The sequence below is a fragment of the Vipera berus genome, assembly GCF_964194415.1.
Source record: "Vipera berus genome assembly, chromosome: W".
NCBI lineage: Eukaryota > Metazoa > Chordata > Lepidosauria > Squamata > Viperidae > Vipera > Vipera berus.
The window spans coordinates 17,684,588-17,704,186 of record NC_138210.1 but is presented as its reverse complement, the minus strand read 5'-3'; the positions used below and the strand labels follow the sequence as shown (position 1 = coordinate 17,704,186).

Genomic DNA, 19,599 nt, shown 5'->3' with positions numbered 1-19,599 from the left:
GCTCCTGTCATTTGCTCCAGCTCCTTGGCGGTGTTCTGTACCAGCCTGCTGCCGGCCCTGCAGAAAAGGCAGGGACAACCCCTTTTACAAGAAGACAAGAGGCTGGAACTAAGCCTACCAAATTTATGGATACAAAAGCAAACAAGACACGAACCATGAAACAGGAGCTATTCAAGCGGTTGCCTTCAGCAAACCAGCCTTCCCACGCATTTCCCTTTTATACAGTTCAGGGCGTGGCTTCTCTCTGCCTCCTTCCGAGGTGCCCCATTGCCTTCCTCTGTTTACTCCTGATTGACTGCCTCCTGCGTCGGGCGTCCTTGAACAGGGCCAGCTGTGGGTCATCTTCATCCACGCTGTCAGGCTCACACAGCTGGGTCTCTGTCGTGACCAGGTGGGAGGGGCCTGGCTGAGGGCTCTCATCAGCAAGCTCTCCAACCCCCTCAGCAAGCTCTTCAACACCCCCCTCCTCCTCTGAGTCGTCCGACCCAACTGCCGAACCCACAGGCTGACCCTGAATCACAACACTATCCCGCACCGCAGGGCCCTTCCCCCGGGTCTACCGATCTGGATGCGGTCGGGATGGAAATTGTTCATGAAAAGCGGTCACCAAAGCAGGGGCATGAACGGCGGTCGCGTCTTCCCAGGTGAACTCCTCTGGTCCGTAGCCTTTCCATTCAATCAGGTACTGGAAACGACCTTTCAGCCAACGGGAGTCCCTGATGCTGGCGACCTCATACTCGGGGGTGCTGTCTCCATCACGAGGTCCTGATGGGGGAGGTTCTGCTTGGCGGAGTGGACAGGCCGGTTGCTCGGGAACCAACAGAGACCGATGAAAAACTGGGTGCACGCGCAGGGAACGTGGCAGAGTTAAGCGATAGGCGACCGGATTGATGACAGCCTCGATTGGGAACGGTCCTAAATATCAGTGATCTAACTTTCTCACCGGCCGTGTTGACGGTAGGTTCCTGGTGGACAACCAGACCCGATCTCCCACCGATAGTGGAGGTGTATCCCGCCTTGACCGATCAGCAAACCTTTTTTAATCGGCCTTGGCCTTCTCTAACTGACGTCGCACCAATCGATGGATCGATGGATTGCCTGTAACTCTGCCATGAAGTCGTTCGCTGCCAGCTCCGGTGAGTCCACAGGAGAAAGGGGGAAAAACCGGGGGTAATATCTGGTGTCATCTGTGTGGAGGTGTGCTGCTAATTGTTAAATGCAAACTCAGCTATTGCCAGATAGTCCACCCAATTGTTTTGCTGCAGATTGACGTAGCAGCGCAGATATTGTTCCAGGATACCGATGACCTTCTCGGTTCCCCCGTCAGTTTGAGGATGATGCGCGGACGAGAGGCAAATCTTGATATCCAACGCATGCATCAACTCCTGCCAGAAGCGGGCTGTAAACTGGGCCCCCCTATCAGAGACGACCCTATCAGGGAGGCCGTGCAGCCGAAACACCTGCTAAATGAACATACGACTAGTGGCACGGGCTGACGGTAAGCCGCGACAGGGGATGAAGTGCGCCATATTGGTCAGCATGTCCACCACCACATACACTGTCATAAAACCAGAGGATGGGGGTAAATCCGTCAGGAAGTCCATGGACACAGTCCCCCAGGGTCTTTTGGGTGTCGGCAAAGGCTGCAGTAATCCAGGCGGGGCCCCTGTCGCTGACTTGGCCTGCCTGCATGGGATGCAGGAGGTGACATAGGACTGGATGTCGTGTCGGACTCGGGGCCACCAGAAGGTACGGGAGACCAGGTTCAGGGTCTTGAACAGGCCAAAATGCCCCGCCGCCGGGTTATCGTGACACTGGCTGAGGATGAGTCCCCTGAGTGGCCCTCCCGGAACGTAGAGCCGGTCACGATAATACAAGAGTCCATCCGTGACCGTCCAAGGAGAATCTGGCCCCACCTCCTCCTTCCGCTGAGCCACCCACACCTCCTGCTGCTGTGCCTCCCGGATCCGAGCCCGTATATCAACTGGCTCCCGCACCGCAGCAAAAGACTCGACGGGGATCACTGTCCTGGGCAGAAGCTTGTCTTCCACTCGGGAATATTCGGGCTTCCTGGACAGAGCATCCGCTCTTTGATTGTGCCCGCTAGGTATGTACCGAACTCGGAAGTCGAACCTCGCAAAGAAAAGAGACCACCGGATCTGGCGTTGTTTCAAATTCCGAGTGGTCTGCAGGCTTTCCAAATTCTTATGGTCCGTCTGGACCTCGATTTGATGCCACACTCCCTCCAGATGATGCCTCCAGGCCTCGAACGCCACTTTGATGGCCAGCAGCTCCTTCTCCCAGATTGTATAATTGCGCTCCGAAGGGTTCAGTTTTCATGAATGGTACACGCAAGGGAAGAGGGTACTGCTGGGCGTCGTTGCCTGGAGTAACACCGCCCCAATGGCAATGTCGGAGGCGTCCGCCTCCACGACAAACGGCCGTTGCGGGTCAGGATGCTTCAAGATGGGCTCCTTCATGGACTTCCGGATGGCAAGGCGTCGCCGGAGGCAGCCATTCTTCGGCTGTCAGCCTCGCGGCTCCGTAGAGCTGCCGAAAACAGCGCCGATCAGCTGTTTCGGCAGCTCGGAAGCCCCCTCCTCGGGAGAAGAGGAGGGGGAGAGCGCCCAGGTAGGGGTAGAGCTCTCTGGGGCCGCCTGAAATTAAAGTTTTGGCGGCTGAAGCATTGAGCCCCCCCGAAGCCTGGGCATGCTCCGGACTGCGAGGCGCCTCTGCTCCGGGCTTTTTGGAGCAGAACAGGGCGTTTGCAACCATCCCTGCTAGCAAGGAAGAACTCTGGAGAACGAGGACGCAGGCAGAGCGATACAGGAGATCTAGGTGAAGATGGTCTTTTGATCTTTAACTCAATGGACTTTGCTGAGCTTGTAAGTGGAAGTGCGTAGCAAACAATAGTGGGTGAAAATGGCGGCTATATCTTCTAAAGTTTCTGCTCTGGTGCAGCAGTCTTCGTTGCAAGCTTTATTGCCCCCAGCACCCATATTTGCATCAGCTCTTACAGTTAAAGATTTGCAGAATGTGCTGCAAGAGACTATGGAAAAGCAATTGCAACAATTTGCTGAGATAATGGATAAAAAGTTGGAGGAGAAGTTAACAGAAAAACTAGCTAAGGTTATGGATGAAAAGATTACAGAGAAATTAACAGAAATGAGAGCAGACATTTTATCTGCATTTCAAGGCATGGCTATATGTATTGAGAATTTGGATGAAAGAGTGGAAGACCTCAGTCAAAATGATATGAGACTGGAAGCAAAAATGACAGAAACTGAAAATGTGGTAGAGAAAATTGATTGTGATTTGACCTCGGTACAGTATTATCAGATGGAGTTTGCTTTAAGGATTAGAGGCTTAAAAGAAAATCTTAAAGAAAATTTGAAGAAAATGGTTTCTGAGGCTCTGGAAGGGGTGCTGGGGTAACCAGCAGATGAAATAATGGAAGATATAGATAAAATTTTCCGTGTTAATTCGTGGATTGCAAGACAAAGGAAATTACCCAGAGATGTGGTGGTTTATTTTACAAAGAGAGTGATTAGAAATGAAGTTATTCAAGCCTCCTACAACATTGAATTTGTAATTGCTGAGCAAAAAGTCTTGATTTTAAAAGAGATCCCTCCAAGAATTTTAAGAAAAAGGAAGGAATTTGTTTTTTTGACACAAGAATTGAGACGACGTGATATCAAGTTTAGATGGGAGATACCAGTGGGCATGGTGGTGACCTATGAAGGGATGAGGCATCGACTTACTACGGTGATTCAGGCACGTGATTTTTACAGTAATGTTTTAAAAGCAGCCCCCATACCACTTTTGGAATCTACAAAGAAGAAAGGTGAGAGAGAGTCTCAACGATATAGAAAGAATCTACAAGGTGCTGAAGGAATAATGCAGACAGATGAGAAAGTTACAGGAGTGGATCAAATTTCAGTATCACTGGAGGAGGCTAGAAATTGGAAGAGGCGTGCTGCTTCTAGACGAATGAGCCAAGCCTGAAGATTGTTGCATAACTGAAGGATAATAATGTAATAAGGATTATGGGAATTGAAATTGTTAGAAGGGCTAAATATTTGGGGATATATTTTTCACCCTTATAAAATAACTATGTGTTGTAATATTTTATGCTGTTTTAATTTTAAGATAATTATGAAAACTTAATTGGGAAGAATTGTAGTAGTGTTTACTGAAATTTTGTAGATTATGATTTGCTATTTGGTTGGTATGTATGTTTATTGTGTGATAAGAAGGTGGATAATGTGTTTAAGGTATATATTTTGTGATATGTTCTGGTGCAAGTTTGGGAAAAATTATAGATGAAAGCTAACTTGTAATATTTTTATGGGCAATAATGAAACACGTAATAGAAAACATAAGAATGAGGTGACTATATAAAAAAAATTAAGTTTGGAAAGTAATGTATGGTACTTGAAGCTGTATAATATATTAGGAGAAGGAAAGATTGCATAAACTTGGTTTTAGTATGGAGATTTAAAGCCCAGCTGGAAAGAAGAATAGTTTTTAATGATTGATGTAAAATTGTTTTGCCTGTAATTGTTTTTATTGGGTATTTTTATTGACACTATTGTGGCGGATATCAAGTGGATGTTGAATTTAACTATGGCAGTAAGATTTTTAGTAAAGAGGTAGAACTACTGATTATAGAAGAATGGACTGTAAAGTTTTTAATATCGAGGATATGGTAAAGACTTTAGTGCACCTGAAAGACTATTTGCAACAGAGAGATACTACGGAGTAAATATGGGACTAAAAAGTATTATTCAGCATTTGAATAATTATTGATTTGATATTTATACGTTTGGAGTTTATCTATATGAGTTAAAGTGCGATAGTTTTAATAGTCTAGGATTGTTTGCATAAGGTAGATTATGATTGTTTGTATTTTTATACCCTGTACTCAGCTCTGGGAAGTCGGGGGGAGGGGAAAGGGAGGGAGGGGCTGGGGAGGGCTGGGAAGTGGGAAGAGGGTGGGAGGGGAGGGGGTTGGGAGGGGTTTTGTTTTGATAAAATGTATTGTAAAACTTTTTTTTAAAAAAAAGATGGGCTCCTTCATGAAGGCTTCCTTCAAAGTCTGGAAAGCCCGTTGTTCTGGAGCGTTCCACTGGAACTGAGTCTTCTTCTGCAGGAGCCGGGTGAGGCAGCAAACCCAGGGATGAAAGTTCGGTAATAGTTGGCGAACCCAAGAAGTCGCTGAACATCCTTCACGTGACGCGGGGGTTGCCAACTCTGCAAAGACTCAACCTCCATGGCGATGCCCTCAGGAGAAATGCGGTGACCCAGGAAATCGATGGTCACCCAGTAGAACTGGCACTTCTCTAACTTGGCAAACAGCCGATGTTCTCGGAGTCGCTGCAGGACCTGATGAAGATGCTGATGGTGCACCTCACGAGACGGGGAGTAGATCAGGATGTCATCCAAGTAGATCACGACAAACTGATCCAACAAATCCCGGAAAATGTCGTTCATGAAATGCTGAAACACGGCGGGGGCATTGGTCAGGCCAAACGGCATCACCGTGTACTCAAAATGTCCATAGCGAGTACCAAACACCGTCTTCCACTCATCACCCGGCTGAACCCTGACGAGGTTGTAAGCTCCACGCAGGTCCAGTTTCGTGAAGATCTTAGCCTCCCGGAGTTGGTCCAAGAGTTCGGGGATGAGGGGCAGCGGGTAACAATTGCGCACCGTGATGGCGTTGAGTTTCTTATAATCGCAGCAAAGCCGCAATTCGCTGGACTTCTTTTTGACGAAGAGCACGGTTGCAGACACTGGCGAGGACGAGGGCCGGATGAAACCATGAGCCAAATTCTTCTCCAGAAAGTCCTGCAATGCAGCCAACTCGGGGTCCGACATGGAGTACAAACGCCCCACTGGGAGAGGCGCATCAGGGACTAAATCAATGGGGCAGTCATAGGGCCTGTGTGTGGGTAATTGATCCGCCTCTGTCTCGCTGAACACATCAGCAAAGTCGGACAGTTCGGGAGGCAAGGAAACCCCTGGGGAACCCTCCACCTGGCCGGCACAGATATGGCGGGAGTGGTCCACACACTGCAAGCTTGGGAAGGTGACCAAGTTCTGTGACCAATAGATCTGTGGGTCATGCGCCCGGAGCCACACCAGTCCCAAGACCACGGGGAAATGCAGATCTGAGGTGATATAGAACTGGATGGCCTCCACATGGGAACTGATGGCCATACATAATGGTTGCGTGGCAGCCGTAATTGGCCCAGACAGGAGCACTCGACCATCGATAGTCTCCACTAACATGGGTGGATCCACCGGGCACTGGGGAACAGCCCATTTGGCCACAAATGCTGAGTCCATAAAATTTGTAGTGGCCCCAGAGTCAATTAAGGCATGGACTGGAATCCCCTCTGGCTTGCCTGGAAGGATCAGACGTGCCTCCAATATAAGATGCCGTGGAGGTCCACAGGCAGCATCGGAAAGACGTCGCTCAATGTTGTTGTGGGACGCCCAATCTATCACACCATCTAGATCGGGCTCGGGGCATTTCCCGACAGAAAAGTAGGGGACTTTCTCGGGGCAGACTCGGTCACTGATGCCCGCTGTTGCTTCTTTGGGCAAAAAGCAGCCAAATGCCCAGGGTCCCCGCAGTAAAAACACAACCCCCCCGATCGTCGTCTGTTTATTTCAGTCACCGATAGACGAGACCTGGCGGCACCCAGCTCCATTGGCTCTTCCCTTTGAACTGGGGTCTCATGCACAACAGGGGCTGCAGGGGTCTGTGGGGTGGCACGGCGACTCCTTCGCTGCTGCAACCGAGCATCGATCCGCAGGCAGAGATGGATCAGCCCATTCAGGTCTGAGGGAATATCCACACGGGCCAGCTCATCCAACATCTCCTCCGACGATCCATCCTGGAAGGCATCCACAAGCGCAGCCTCATTCCAGGCGGAATCCTGGCTAAGCAGCCGAAAATCGCTGATATAGCCCTATAGGGGGCATTGACCCTGCCTCAGAGCTTTCAGGCGTCGAGTAGCAGTCTGCGTTTTTATAGGGTCCTCATACATCAGACGCATATGATCACAAAACCCCACAAAGATGTCCAACAATGGGCTAGGTTGATCCAGCAGAGGCGTGCCCCAAAAAGCTGCATCACCCGAAAGAAGGCTTAACACAAACCCCACCTTATCCCGGTCAGTGGGGAAATCAGCTGCTCTCACGCTGATAAAGAGCTGGCATTGTCCCAGGAAAGCAGGAAACAGTTCTGGATTGCCAGTAAATTTATCCGACATCGCAATTTGGCATTTTCTCCTGGGTGGGGGTGATGGTGGGGGTGCAGCATGGACCTGAGCTTGCAATTGAGCCACCTGAGCTGCCAACAAAGCGGGTTGCTGGGCGAGCTGGGCATTCTCAGCACGTAGCTGCTCCATAATAATAGTGCGGGGTGGGAGGCTGAAGGCAAATTGTTCTGTACCAGCCTGCTACCGGCCCTGCAGATAAGGCAGGGACAACCCCTTTTACAAGAAGGCAAGAGGCTGGAACTAAGCCTGCCAAATTTATTAACGTAAAAACATAAGCAGAGCAAAGAGAACAAAGAGAGCAAACACGAACCATGAAACAGGAACTATTCAAACGGTTGCCTTCAGCAAACCAGCCCTCCCACGCATTCCCCTTTTATACAGTTCAGGGCGTGGCTTCTCTCTGCCTCCTTCCAAGGTGCCCCATTGCCTTCCTCTGTTTACTCCTGATTGACTGCCTCCTGCGTGGGCGTCCTTGAACAGGGCCAGCTGTGGGTCATCTTCATCCACGCTGTCAGGCTCACACAGCTGGGTCTCTGTCGTGACCAGGTGGGAGGGGCCTGGCTGAGGGCTCTCATCAGCAAGCTCTCCAACCCCCTCAGCAACCTCTCCAACACCCCCCCTCCTCCTCTGAATCATCCGAACCCACAGGCTGACCCTGAATCACAACAGCGGGGTGGAAAGTGAAAGTGTGCAACGAAAATTAACTGGGTGTTAAAATGGCTTCTAAATCAACCAAAGCTTCTGTTACTAAAAGTGCTGGTGTTTCACCAGTTCAGCATTCTTCATTACAGGCTTTGATGCCTCTTCCTGTGGCACCCGCACCTGCATTAACATTAAAAGATTTACAAGATGCTTTAAAAATACAATCTCAGCAAATAGCTGAACTTATTGAGGAGAAAAATACTGAAATAAGAGCAGACATTTTGGCTGCATTTCAGGGGCTTGCAGTTTGTATTGAGCGTCTGGATGAGCGGGTGGAAGAGGTGAATCAAAATAATTTGAGATTGGATGCTAAAATGTTGGAAGCCGAAAAGAAGATGGAAAAGATTGATGATGATGTAGTTATGATACAATACAGAGATATGGAGTTTGCTTTGAGGATTAGAGGATTGAAAGAGGACCCAAAGGAAAATTTGAAAGAGTTATTGGCACAAGCTCTCGAACCGATCTTGGAGTGTCAAGCGGAAGATATTATGGGGGATATAGACAAAATATTTCGTGTCAATTCTTGGATTGCCAGACAAAGAAAATTACCTAGAGATGTGGTGGTCTACTTTACAAAGAGATCGGTTAGAAATGTGATTATTCAAGCTTTTTACAATAATAAATTTAAAGTGGCTGAGCAAGAAGTTTTAATTTTGAAAGGGATTCCACCAAGAATTTTAAGGAAAAGAAAAGAATTTGCTTTTTTGGCAGATGAATTAAAGAAACGGCAGCTTCAGTTTAGATGGGAGATACCAGCAGGCTTGGTGGTGACTTATGCTGGTACAAGATATCGTCTTAATACAGTTTTGAAGGCACGAGATTTTTATTCTAATGTATTGAAGGCAGGTCCTCCACCATCTCCAGAATTTAAAGGAAGGAAGGAAGAAGGAGCGCGTCAGACTCAAATGGAGACTCCTCAAGGAGATGAAGAAGTTGTTTCACAGATGGTTAAAGAATCCCAGCAAATTTTAGAAGTTGAGCAGCCCCAGACGTTGTCAGAAGAGGTTAAGGAACAAAGAATGACACGGGCTGCAATCAGACGAATGAGACAAGAACAAGAACAACAGAAAGCTACAATCATATCTCAAGAATCTACCTAAAGTGAAGCAGTGGGAGGAGCGAGACCGAAGTGGCAGGTGCAGTTGGTTTTGCAAGATGCGCTCTGAAAGCTTCAGGTCGCAAAAGATGGCGACAAAGTTTCTAACCTGGAATGTTAATGGATTAAACTCCCCGCAAAAGAGAAAGAAAGTATTTCAGTATTTGAAACAATTTCAAAATGATGTTATTTGTTTACAGGAAACGCATATTCATGCATCAGATCAAAAATATTTGATAAACTCTAGATTGGGTACACAGTTGAGCGCGTCTGCTTCAGATAAGAAAAATGGAGTAGTTATGTGAAGAAGAATTTAACAGCTAACTTAATTGAAACTGATAAACAAGGAAGATATGTTATAATTGAACTTTTAATAGAAGGCAAGAAAATACTTTTAGTTGGATTATATGCACCTAATCAACAGCAAGGAGAATTTTATAAACTTTTACATAGTAAGATAATTCAATGGGATTATAAATCGTGTATTTTGATGGGAGACTGGAATGGAGTCCTGGACACACAGAAAGACAAAAAAGGCCTTTTCAAAAGTACACCAAATCATGCTAAATTGCCTAAATCTTTTTTTGAGATGAAAGATGATTTGGAATTGAGAGATGTCTGGAGAGAACGAAATGTGGATGAAAAGGATTTTACCTTTTTTTCTGATAGACATCAATCTTTTTCCAGGATTGATTTTGTATTAACTATTAATGATTTTTTCCAGGATTAAGAAGATTAAGATATGTCCAAGAATACTATCAGATCATAGTCCAGTATGGTTGGAATTGGATAAAGAGAGTGGAGATAGGAGGTCTTGGAGATTGAATGAAAATCTGTTTAGATATCAACAAAATGTGGATGAATGTAAAAAACAGATGAAAGAATTTTTTTAATATAAACATGCATAAGGGTACCTCTATTGAAATGGTTTGGGATGCAAGTAAAGCTTATATGAGAGGAGTGTTAATATATTTGAATAATAAATATAGGCGTAAATTGGAATATAAGTGTAAAGAGTTAGAGGAGGAAATTAAGAGGAAACAGAAGGCTCTAATTTTGAATCCATCTGACAAGAGGATGAAAGAAGCAATTACTTTGTTAAGAGGTCAGTTTAATATGTTGATGACAGATCAAGTGGCAACCAACCTACGGTATGTTAAACATAATACTTTTTGTAATGCTAATAAACAGGGTAGGTGGCTAGCTTATTTGTTAAGGAAAAAACAAAGGTCACGTAACATAGATAAAATAGAATATAAGGGAAAAGAAGTGTTTCAGCAAAATCTTATTAAAAAGGCTTTTGTTGAATTCTATTCTAAGTTATATGCTAGGGATAAAATTCAAGGTATAGATATAGATAGATATTTACAAGAAGTGAATATCCCTGTTCTTACACAAGAGCAAAGGGAAGGGATGAATCAATTGATAAATGCTGAAGAAATTATTTTAGCAATTAAACAATTAAAGGTGGGGAAAGCACCAGGAACAGATGGCTTGACTGCCATTTATTATAAAGTTTTATAGCTAGAAATGGTGGAACCTTTAAAAGAATTATTTAGAACAATCCAATCTGGAGGAGAAGTGCCTCCATCGTGGAAAACAGCTTTTATATCGCTGATTCCGAAGGAAGATCAAGATCTTACCCAAACCAAAAATTATAGGCCAATATTGCTCTTAAATACTGATTACAAGATATTTGCAAAAATTTTAGCAAATACATTGATGAAGGTAATGCAGCAAAGGATTCATAGTGACCAAACAGGATTTATAAGTGGTAGACAAATGAAGAATAATGTGAGACATATTGTAGATTTATTGGAATTTTTGGAAAGAAATAACCAGGTCTCTGCAGCGCTGATTTGTTTGGACACTGAAAAAGCTTTTGATCAATTGGATTGGCAATTTTTATTTAAGGTACTGGAGAAAATGGAGTTTGGGGGTTATTTTTTACAACCTATTAGGGTGATATATTAGGGTGATATATCAGAAGCAAACAGCTCAAATAATAATCAATGGCAGTTTGACAGAAGCATGTAATATTGAAAAGGGTACAAGACAGGGGTGTCCATTGTCACCTTTGTTTTTTGTTTTAACATTGGAAATATTATTGATTAAGATACGTGACTCAAATAAAATTAAGGGAATTAAAATAAAAGATCAAGATTCTAGATTGAGAGCGTTTGCGGATGACTTGGTTATTACATTAAGTCAACCGACTTACTCGGTTGTAGACCTGATGGAGATAATATTGTTATATGGAAAAGTTTCTGGATTTAAGATAAATATGCAAAAAACTAAAATATTGTCTAAAAATATGACATGGAACAAAAGATTGTCCTAGAAAAATTAACAGGATTAGTTAAAAAGACTAAATATTTGGGGGTATATCTTTCAGCTTCAAATGTGAAATTATATAAAAATAATTATGAACTGTTATGGTGGAAAATACAAAAAAAGTTAGATAGTTGGAAAAAATTACAATTGTCTTTTCTTTATTGGGAAGAATTGCAGCAGTGAAAATGAATGTTTTGCCAAAATTTTTATTTTTGTTTCAAATGATACCTATACTTAAAAAAGATTCAAATTTGGAGGAATGGCAGAGAGGTATTAACAAATTTGTTTGGGCAGGGAAGAGACCGAGAGTTAAACTTAAGATAATGCAAGATGCACGTGAAAGAGGTGGTCTTAAAATGCCCAATCTTAAATTATACTATGAAGCTGCGGTATTATCATCAATTAGTAATTGGTTCAATTCAACACAAGAGAGATTATTGAATATTGAAGGATATGATTTGTTATATGGTTGGCATGCTTATTTATTGTATGATAAAAAAGTGGATAATGTTTTTAAGACACATATATTAAGATATGCCCTGTTGCGAGTGTGGAAAAAATATCGTTATAAGTTGAACTTTAAAATTTCAATTTGGCAATACCTAAACATGCGATAGAAAATATAAATGTGGGATTTAAGCATGATGTGACTACATATAAAGAAATTCTTAAATTGGAAAGAAATGTCTGGCAATTAAAGCTATTTAATATTTTAAAAGAAGAAAAGATAGTACAAACTTGGTTTCAGTATGGGCAGTTACAAGCTAGATGGAAACAAGATCAGAAAATTGGTATTTCTATAGTAGATGAAAATTTGGTTAAACAAATTAGAGATCAAAGTCCTGCACATATAAGAAGGATATATAATGCATTGATAGAATTAGATTCAGAAACGGAACTTGTTAAAGATTGTATGATAAAATGGGCCCAGAATATTCAAGAACCAATAACGATGGATACTTGGGAAACAATATGGGTCAGAAATGTAAAATTTACACAGGCACAAAATTTAAGAGAGAATTTTTATAAGATGTTTTATAGATGGCATTTAGATCCTAAGAAATTGGCATCTATGTATTCAAATTATCAGCCTAAATGCTGGAGGTGTGGTTGTGATGATGCAACGTATTATCATATATGGTGAACTTGTAAAAAAGTAAAAGCTTTTTGGATTAAAATTTGGTGGAATATGCAAAAGATATTTAAGAAAAAGATAATTTTTTCTCCACAATTATTTTTGCTGGGTATTACTATTGACTCTACTGCTATAGAAACTAAATTGATGCTGAATTTAATAACGGCAGCAAGACGTTTGGTTGCACAACATTGGAAGAAGGAGGATTTGCCTACTATAGAAGAATGGACTTTAAAAGTTTCGAACCTGGCAGAAATGGCGAAAATCTCAGCATATTTAAAAGACCATTCGCAACAAAGATATATTTTGGAATGGAGAAGATGGATTGATTATATCCAGAATAAATATGGGACCAAAAAGTTTCATTTAGCATTTGAATGAGTATTAGATTTAGAAGATTTGTTATTATTTAGTTATTTTTAAGGAGAGTTAAAGTGCGATAGGACTTAAAGTGTTATTATAGTTAGTTTGCATATTATAGTTTAAGATTGTTAGGGTTAATACCCTGTATTTGCTCTGGGAAGTCAGGGGGGAGGGAGAGGGAGGGGGAATTGGGTGTGGGTGGGGGGGATGGGTTTTTATGTTTTTTATGTTTAAAATGTATCTGTAAAACTCTTTAATAAAAAAAAAGAAAAAGACTCCATTGGCGGTGTTCTGTACCAGCCTGCTACCGGCCCTGCAGAAAAGGCAGGGACAACTCCTTTTACAAGAAGGCAAGAGGCTGGAACTAAGCCTACCAAATTTATGGATACAAAAGGAAACAAGACACGAACCATGAAACAGGAGCTATTCAAGCGGTTGCCTTCAGCAAACCAGCCCTCCCACGCATTCCCCTTTTATACAGTTCAGGGCGTGGCTTCTCTCTGCCTCCTTCCGAGGTGCCCCATTGCCTTCCTCTGTTTACTCCTGATTGACTGCCTCCTGCGTCGGGCGTCCTTGAACAGGGCCAGCTGTGGGTCATCTTCATCCACGCTGTCAGGCTCACACAGCTGGGTCTCCGTCGTGACCAGGTGGGAGGGGCCTGGCTGAGGGCTCTCATCAGCAAGCTCTCCAACCCCCTCAGCAAGCTCTTCAACACCCCCCTCCTCCTTTGAGTCGTCCGACCCAACTGCCGAACCCACAGGCTGACCCTGAATCACAACAGGCAGGGACATGAAAGGAGCCCCCACAGGCATCTTTCAACCTGGAAGCACCTTAAACGGTGCCTCTGACACAAACAGGACAGGACTTCACTATTCAATTAATCCATTTTCTAAGTTCTCACAATACAATGGCACATAAATTAACCAAATAAATATATAGCTAAGTCATCAAATTAAAACATTAAAGAAACCTCCCACCCTCAGGTTAAAACCAACCACTGTTTAGCATGTGTTCTAGGAACCTAGCTCTTGAAGTTCTGCTTTGGAAAATTAGAACTTTTCCACTAATTTCCTGATAAAAATGTTATTCCTGATTCTCCCAACATCCAAAAATACACAGATATCATAAAAAATAAATGACTTATTTTTAGGCTTATTCTTGGGTAATGTTTATAGAATTACAGCCAAAGTTAGTACTCACTTTTGAATGGTTTCATATATTCGAAAAGTAATATTTCTGTTTTGTCGTTAGTTTTGTTTTAGTTTAGTACTACTATTCAGATTTTTCCTAAGGAAGGGATGAGTACCAAATGTTATTTTAAAAAGGCAGCATTCTCTTCCATATATATTACCCCACTGTTTTAGCTCTTATCAAACAAAACTAAGAACTTAAGAATTGTTTTCAATCTGACAGATCTTATCCATGCTTGTTTGGAAAAACATCCCACTGACTTTGATCAGCTAGACTCCAAGGTAAATATACGTAAGACTGCAGACTCATGTATCCCTTCAAGATTTCCCAGAACTACCCTGCAGGTTAATTCCTCCTAAGTATTTTTGCAAAATATTGTAACTTGTCCCAGCTTGCTTACTGTTGTTCTATTATTACATTTTGTATTTATGACAACTCATGCTTTCTCTTAATTAGAATTATTGTGATCATCATTGTTTACCTTCCATATGACAACAGATGAATTCACCACCTCTTTTCTGTGATCCCCTTAATCCTAAATCATCACTGTGTTATCATAGAATTCACACAAATATTTTACTTCTCAGCATGCAAAGAGTTATCTACTGTAAATGGTTAACAATCCTGAAAAACAATAGACTCTTTTTTGTTTTTAAACTTTAAACAAATCTAGGGATACACAAAGACTGGGATAAAGAAATGAAATATTTAAGAGGACAAATATGGAAAAATCAATTACAAAATATAATGAAAAGAATGAATGGATTGGGAAAAAATTAATAACTAGAAGTTACTGAACCGATTTTAATTCAACCAGCCTGTCTAAAGCACTAAATTTTGCAGTTCCCTGAAATTTTGCTGGAGTTTCACACAGATATACACTCATGTTTCCAAAAGGCTAAACAAAAGTTCTCTCTCTCCCTCTCTGTCTCTCCCCCTCCTCCCTCCCTCCCGTTTCTAGAGTTTTACCTGAGTTTGGGTCAGTCCAAGTTGTGCAGCCAATTTTGCCCTCTCTGGCAATGCCAGATACTGTGCCTTTTGGAATTGTGTTTGCAGAGCAGCCAGCTGGTAGCTGGAGTAAATTGTGCGGGGCTTTCGGATTTTTTTGGGTTTTCCATTGACTATCTGCACTTCAGATTCTTCCTTCACTGAAACTGGAGAATTGAGACAAATGAAATACACTGGGGGGAAAAACCCAAATAGCAGAGAGAAATGTTGCAATGATGTTCAAAAACAAAGTACTGCTGGTTTCTAAACCTTTGCTTTTATAAAATAACATAGTCTGTTCCATTTGTAGAACACATGCTTTGTTTCAGCAGAAGAATACAAATTCACAGTCACTCAACTGCTGGAGATGAGAATGAATCTATTGTCTTTATTAATTCCCAACAATACAACACAGAACAATCTGAGCAGGTGCTGAGCAAATATATTCAGAATAAGCCTCCCTCAGCTCAGTAGAATTTACTCATAGGTAACTTGTATCAAAGGGCAGCTATATGTAGTTTGTATGAAGATTGTTTGAATCAATCAATCCACCTATTTGTACTTCAGAAATTAATTCAATCACTTGCTTGTTGGCATAAAAAAGTTAAACTCCTAAAGTTCAGAGGCTTTCTACCATTCAATTTACTGGAGAATTAGAAGGTGGAATTCCATTAAAAGAAAGATTTTTGGAAATTGATTAAACTTTTATTTGGTCTCTCCTTTTGCTTGATATCTGTCCCCCACCACTGCTTTTTATTACTTTTCCACTGAATTTTTCTTGTTAGCCTCTCCTTTCTCCCCTTCCTTACCCCTTTTAGTTTTCATTTTTTGTTCCCCTGATATTTTTAACAGGATCAAGAAATAGTTCAACATAGGAGACCATTGCAGGATTCAGCCTAGGTGCTTTATTCCATCTCAAACTTTCTGCCTCACAAATGGACTTCTCCGTTCTTCCATTTTGACCTAGCTTCTTTTTAAAAAACAGAATTTGTTATTTCTCTGTCTCACTAGATCCTTGATGTGTTTTTTTCCTCCTTTGCAGGCAACATTGGCCAGTTAAATCAGAAGAGTTGGAACCACACAACCCCGGCATACACCCTTCCTGAAATGTTTGTGGGGAATGAGGGCATGAGTTGTAGGCCTCAGACAGTTGTAGCTAGAATCTACATGCCAGTTCTGTTTAAAGATAGCATTCTTTTTTTATCTTTACCATTTTCACAGTTGTGTATTTTGTCTTTCAGTTTTCCAACTTTTATGCTACTTCTTTCCCTGTTTTTTTAATTCATAAAAATAAACAGGTGCCTTCAAACATATCAAATTGTGGACAATAGTGTCAAGATTTTAAGCAGAAAATGAGCAAATTTTGCACACATCACAGGTCTGTGTGTGGGAGAAAAACAAGCTACTAAAAATATCACATTTGGTGAAATAGTGTTTTGGGGGGTGGGGGGGGAAGGGACCTTTCTTTTTAAGGGGAAGGGGAAAATAGATTTTTTGCCTCAGGAAAAAAGTCTCAAACTTAGCACTGATATTTTTTTCTCTAAGAAAAGTTCCAATCTTCCCTTCCTTAAACAAAAGATGGAATGTCAGGTACTGTTGCAACAGTAGCATTTGCACTTTGCAAATTAAAAAATAATCCATGAACTAGCACACAAAAATTGAAAAAAAATGTGCAGACATTTTCTTGCCCAGGAACATGGAAGAAATAATTCAAGGGAAGGGGGAGAAAGGCTGATTTGATTCTTTTTTTACCCTTATCCTGGACGGGAGCAAAACACAAATCTTGATCCACAATGGATCAGTAATCAGTTCTTCAGAGAATCTCCACTCATTAAGGAAAAAGGTTGTAGAGCCCATGACTTTCTATTGCTGAATTTCATAGCCCTGCAAAATCAAGCTTACAATTGTAAGAGTTGTTTCATGGCAAAATCTGAATTGGGCAAGAAAAAAATGAGGACCAAGATAGAAAATATATTTCAGTTATCCCTCAATTGTCTTTTATAGGTGGATGGTGAAGTGTGTGTGTGTGTATATATATAAATGTTTATATGTATATGTATATTGTCCTAACACTGTCACAGAAATCATTTGAGCTCTCTAAAGTTGATGGATATTTTTACTGATGGGACAATTGATTTTTTCCAAACATTACAGAAATAGTCACAAAGCACAAAACTCTAAAGGAAGACTAGGGGAAGAGAGGACATAATTCCATCCAAGGGTTCAATGGTTAGCATTGGAACACCAGAAAGGTTTGGATGTCTTGTATGTAATAATAGAAAGGGACATTGTGTCTAATTCATTTCTTTCTACTAACTAAGACAATACTTTCTGGCAAGGCAAAATCTCTTACACACCTTTTAAAATATTTTCAACAGAATGGGGGAGAATAAATCCCACATTCCAAGAGATTCCAAGGTATTTAATCTCCCTGAACCCCAAATAGGGACAATCAACCTCTCAAACTCACATACTCTGGACTTTGATTCAAAAACTTCCTTACCTGTTTCTTGTCTAGGCAACTGCTGATCCCGGAAAGATCCATATTGCCTATACGAGGTGCAATAAAGATAATCAGATTTAGGGGAATATGTCCCAGCAGCCCCAATCCCATTGAAGTTAAATTGAGGTTGGTATCCATAGTGGTTCAAAGGTTGAGTATAAGGTTGACTGGTATAATATACATGTTGAGTAAGTGGGGTGCTGTAGCATTCCAGATCTGTAATAGGTGATTCAGGAAGCGTAGGGGAGTCCTTGGTGGCTGCATGGCAACTGAGTGAGCTGGAAATGTCAGTCAAAATGCTGGTAATCATTTTATCAAAGGATCCACTCATGATGAGAAGGGCCCACTAATGGAAGGTCCACCAAATGACCCAGGAAACCAAAGAACAAATGTGTGCAAGGCTTGCAACTAACTTGGGCAAATCCTCTCCACCACCACCTGTTGAGTAGGCTTACTCAGCCATGGCTCCAGTAATTGTTGCTGCTGCTGCTCTTGCTGCTACTACTGCTGCTGTTCTCCAGGGAAAATGTGTAAGAAATCCTACCCAGCCAGCTTGCTTAAACCCTTTAATTAGGGAGCAGAGAAGGGTGGATGCTACATTCCAATTGGCTCCAGAAATATTCCCTTCCAGGCAAAACATATTCTTCCCCTCCCTCTGTCTCTTTCTATCTCTCTATACTTTTTTTTAATAGAATGGGTTAGAAAATAAATTCACTCCCCCACCAGCCCCCACAAGCACATATTTCTTCTGCTGCTGCTGAGAACCTGGAACTCCTCAAAGGGAGCTAGATGCTAGAAGTAGGGGATTCTCTTGATCTCCCCTCCCTATTTGGGGAAAAGGATTAGCTGGATCGCAGTGGGAAGTATATATTGAAACAGAGAGAGAAATGGGGAGATTCAGTTGAGGGTGTGCTATGAAGCATATTTTGTTCTAAATTAAGGTACTGTACATTAATCTGCATCTACATTAATGTGGATTTCAGATTTAGGAACTGACAAATATTTTCTAGTTGTGGGTGGCCTACTTCCAGAAGACCAGTGGGAGTTTCTAAAATTACACACACACACACACACACACACACACACACACAAAACAGATAGAGCATTTTCTTAAAAAAAACCATGTAAAATAGTTGCTTCTTATTTGAATTCAGTATTACTGCATGTTCTTTGGCATCTCCTTAACACTTGAATTGTGGAACAACTTCATCTGGGAAGCACTTTATAGTTCTTCATTAGCTCCCACCCCAACAAAAGCAAATAGATTAAAGAGTTAAAATTATCTATCAGTACTTTCTATTGAGAGCAATGGAATGTAATTTAGTTGTTCACTAGGTTCTGTGGGACTTCCATCATAGTTAACTTTTTAAATTGGTTCTTGCAAAACATCTTACCTCATCTCTTAATCACCTCCTGAGAGAGACCACAGTTTTATGGATAAGGAACAAAATCAAGAGGTAACACACTCAGGGTATTCATAGCTGAGATTGGATCTGATTTGATTTCCATGTATTTGTGACCACTGCATCACCCTGGCATAATACAAATGAAAGTTCCTTTATAAATCTTATAAAAATAGATAAAATATAAGATAGATATACAGTAAGTTAGATATAAGATATAAGAGTTTGAGCTATGTGAGCAACTTTTCATATACAGCTTTTTGTGTCTCTCTGTAGTTCTGGATAGGATGAGAAAAAGTCCAGTAAAGTTTCATCCAAATTCAAAACTTAACAAAAGTCTGGATCTGAAGAATGTTCCCATTCAACTTTTAAGACCAAGTATATTTTTTTAACATGAATCTTTCAAATAAGTAGACATTATATATTTCCTAAGAGGACATGCTGGATCTCACAACTACATTTCACTACGAAGACATGAAAGAAGCAATGGTGGGAAGTCCTTGGCTTTCTAAAATACAATCTCAAATGCCTGGCTTCCTACAGACTTATGTTTTTTTCTAGAAATAGAGAGACATGAAGTCTAACTGAAC

General features: G+C 41.7%; 1 protein-coding gene across 1 annotated transcript in view; it reads right to left on the bottom strand.

Moving 5' to 3' along the window:
- LOC308676580 (homeobox protein DLX-3-like) overlaps positions 1-17,937 on the bottom strand; it is a gene marked incomplete at both ends in the record, with an annotated part of 33,711 nt that extends 15,774 nt beyond the window's left edge. Inside the window, 2 exons of the mRNA XM_081342458.1 lie at positions 15,086-15,270; positions 17,607-17,937. Coding sequence (XP_081198584.1) covers positions 15,086-15,270; positions 17,607-17,937 — 516 coding nt within the window. The remainder of the gene's footprint in view (positions 1-15,085; positions 15,271-17,606) is intronic.
- Between the last annotated feature and the right edge of the window lie 1,662 nt (positions 17,938-19,599).